Raw genomic sequence first — 2,600 nt, forward strand, 5'->3', positions numbered from 1 at the left:
ACTACCTATTCTACCTAAAGTCAAAGAAACACCTTTTAAAGTTATAAATAAAATGTATCCTGTGGCAGAATATAAAAAAAGATTTGGTTTTGAGGTGGATTAATGTTCCTTTTGTAATAATAATAGTGAAACTCTTGAACATCTGTTTTACGTGTGTCCTCTAACACATCGCTTCTGGAAAGAGATGAAAGATTGGATTTATTGAAAATGAATGATGCCCCCATTTGCCCTAAATGATGTCATTTTTTATATGGACCATCTTCCTCAGCCTGTTTCTGATACTATTTATTTATATATTTTTTTTGTAACTGTTTACATTTCCTTTTCCTTTTAATATATTTATATATTTTTTATATATTTTTTATTTTTATTTCACGGTAGCTGTTATGGAAGTCCCAAATCTCATTGTATCTGTCGCAGAATATAATAAAGACAATAAAGGCTTTTTGACTTTGACTATTAATATCTTCCTGCTGTTTGGTAAATATCATATCCACTAGATGGAGAAATACTAAACCTTCCTTTCATTGGTTCATTAATGACTTTAAAACCTTTTTTTTTTTTCTGTTAAAGAGATAAAAAGAAATAAAAATATGCCAAAAAATTGAGTCTTGAATTCTCCCAACATCTGCTATTCTAATTTAATCTACCTTTTTTTTTTGTTTTTTCATATTTCTATGGCTCTTTCTATAATTGATTTAAATGTTTGTTGATATAAATCTCCTGCTTTTTGTTTTACTTTGTATTTTTCTAAAGTTCTGTTCATGTATTTTTAATGTCAATGGAATAATAATAATAAAAATAGAGCTCCGCGGAATAGTTGTCAGTGTGAGAGCTCTTCGCTATAGAGGATCTTTGATGCCGGCCGGCCGCCATGGCGCCTCACCTGCTCCTCTGAGGCCATCATGGCTCCGAGGAGCTCCTGCGAACCTGAACGGAGGCAGAAAGCAGGAAGTGATCAGAGGAGACCAGCAGCTGGACGCTGAGCTCCCTCACTCTGACCTGACATCAGCTCAACACATGCTAACGGCTAATGCTAACCATTAGCCGACATCAGAGGGGGATTCTCTGCTGACGTCACTGCCGTACCTGACCACCACGTCCGCCGCGAGACCCGCTTTAGTAGCAGCGAAGTTGGAAAGAAGCTGCATGGAGGCGGAAATACGATCATTTTAAAGATATAAGGAGAAATAATTCATAGCAGTGAGTTTCTTTAAACACATTTAAGTTTATGAAACTAAATTAAAGCTGCTGTATTTAGTTTATTGTAAATAATCAGTTTTTTTTCTCCCACGTAGCCTCAGATGGTCACCATGGCGACCATTCTCCCTGTCATCTGCTCTCTGCTCTTCGCTGCCCTGGATGGCGTCATCAGCACCGTCCTGTACACCATGGGGACCCCACCGTCCACCTTCACACGAGATGTTCTGGACTTTAACATCCTGAGCTCAGTCCTGGACCTGTGGGGGACGGTGCTGCTCCGAGGGGCCCTCCTCCTGGGCGCCTCCATGGGGGTCTCATGGAACAAGGAGGAGGGCCCTCAGAGGGTCGCCCGGGTCGCCACCGTCGTTCTGCTCCTCTGCATGGTTATCATCACCTACGCCTTAACCAAGCTGCTGATGCTGAGCGAGCTGGAGGGGCCCCTGAGCCAGCGGCCGTGGCCCCTGAGCCTGATCGCTTGGACCTGCGCCTCCTCACTGGCTGTGGTGATGCTTTGGAAGCAGCTTGGGAGGATCTGCAGCTCTGAGAGCCGGCGGGCCGTCAGCAACAGCCTCGGTGGAGGAGGACGGGTCTCTGAGGACACAGAGAAGCTGGTGGAGGCAGCTGATGAAGAGGAGGAGGAGGGAGGAGGCAGGAAGGAGGAGGCAGGAGGCAGGAAGGAGGCGAGCAGCTCTAGGGCCACACTGGGACGGCTGCTCAGCTACTGCAGGAAGGATTCAGGCCTCCTTTCTGTAGCCGTCCTCTTCCTGCTCATCTCTGCAGTGTGTGAGTATGGGTCAGGGGAAAGCGCACCTCCTCCTCCTCCTCCTCCTCCTCCTACAGGGATCCAGGAGGCCAAGGTCCAGGAGGCGTCGCCGTAAAAACACCACAGAGGCTTTGTTCTTATCTGTTAGGCAGGGTTAAAACTGTAAAGGATGTTACTCATTTACTGACCTCTTAAAGTTCTTTTAGTTTGTAAAGTGATTAAAAGTCATTCTATTGAATTAGCTTTGAACCAAAACTACGTGTCTGAAAAACTCAACTTTAGTTCTTATGAGCAAAGAAAAGAGTCCCGGTTAGAGTCCTAGCTGAGCTCAACAGATGCTGGATGGTTATGTTTGTGATGGTAGGATTTTTCCTGGCCTGTAGGGGGCACTCAGATGGGGGCCCTCACCCCTCACCATCCTGCTCCGTCAGCGTAAACACCCATCATCTTCCAGCCTGCTTTAAAGTCGTAGGGAAATCATATTTAAATGTCAGATCATTCTGGCTTAAACGTGTATATAAATGTTGCACATGTATGTGTTTTGTTTCCGTTATCTTCTGCAGGCCAGTTAGTTCTACGTCAGCCTGAACACCTAGATTCAGCCAATCATATATCAACGGTCATCTGTCAATCA

At 44.6% G+C, this 2,600-nt stretch overlaps 1 protein-coding gene across 1 annotated transcript in view; it reads left to right on the plus strand.

Annotated features, from left to right (window-relative positions):
* The first annotated feature begins 873 nt into the window (after nucleotides 1–873).
* abcb9 (ATP binding cassette subfamily B member 9) overlaps nucleotides 874–2,600 on the plus strand; it is a 14,763-nt gene continuing 13,036 nt past the window's right edge. Inside the window, exons 1-2 of the mRNA XM_015401025.1 lie at nucleotides 874–1,203; nucleotides 1,299–1,986. Coding sequence (XP_015256511.1) covers nucleotides 1,305–1,986 — 682 coding nt within the window. The 5' untranslated portion in view covers nucleotides 874–1,203; nucleotides 1,299–1,304. The remainder of the gene's footprint in view (nucleotides 1,204–1,298; nucleotides 1,987–2,600) is intronic.

The sequence above is a fragment of the Cyprinodon variegatus genome, unplaced genomic scaffold (assembly GCF_000732505.1).
Source record: "Cyprinodon variegatus isolate N-32 unplaced genomic scaffold, C_variegatus-1.0 Scaffold1174, whole genome shotgun sequence".
Lineage (NCBI taxonomy): Eukaryota > Metazoa > Chordata > Actinopteri > Cyprinodontiformes > Cyprinodontidae > Cyprinodon > Cyprinodon variegatus.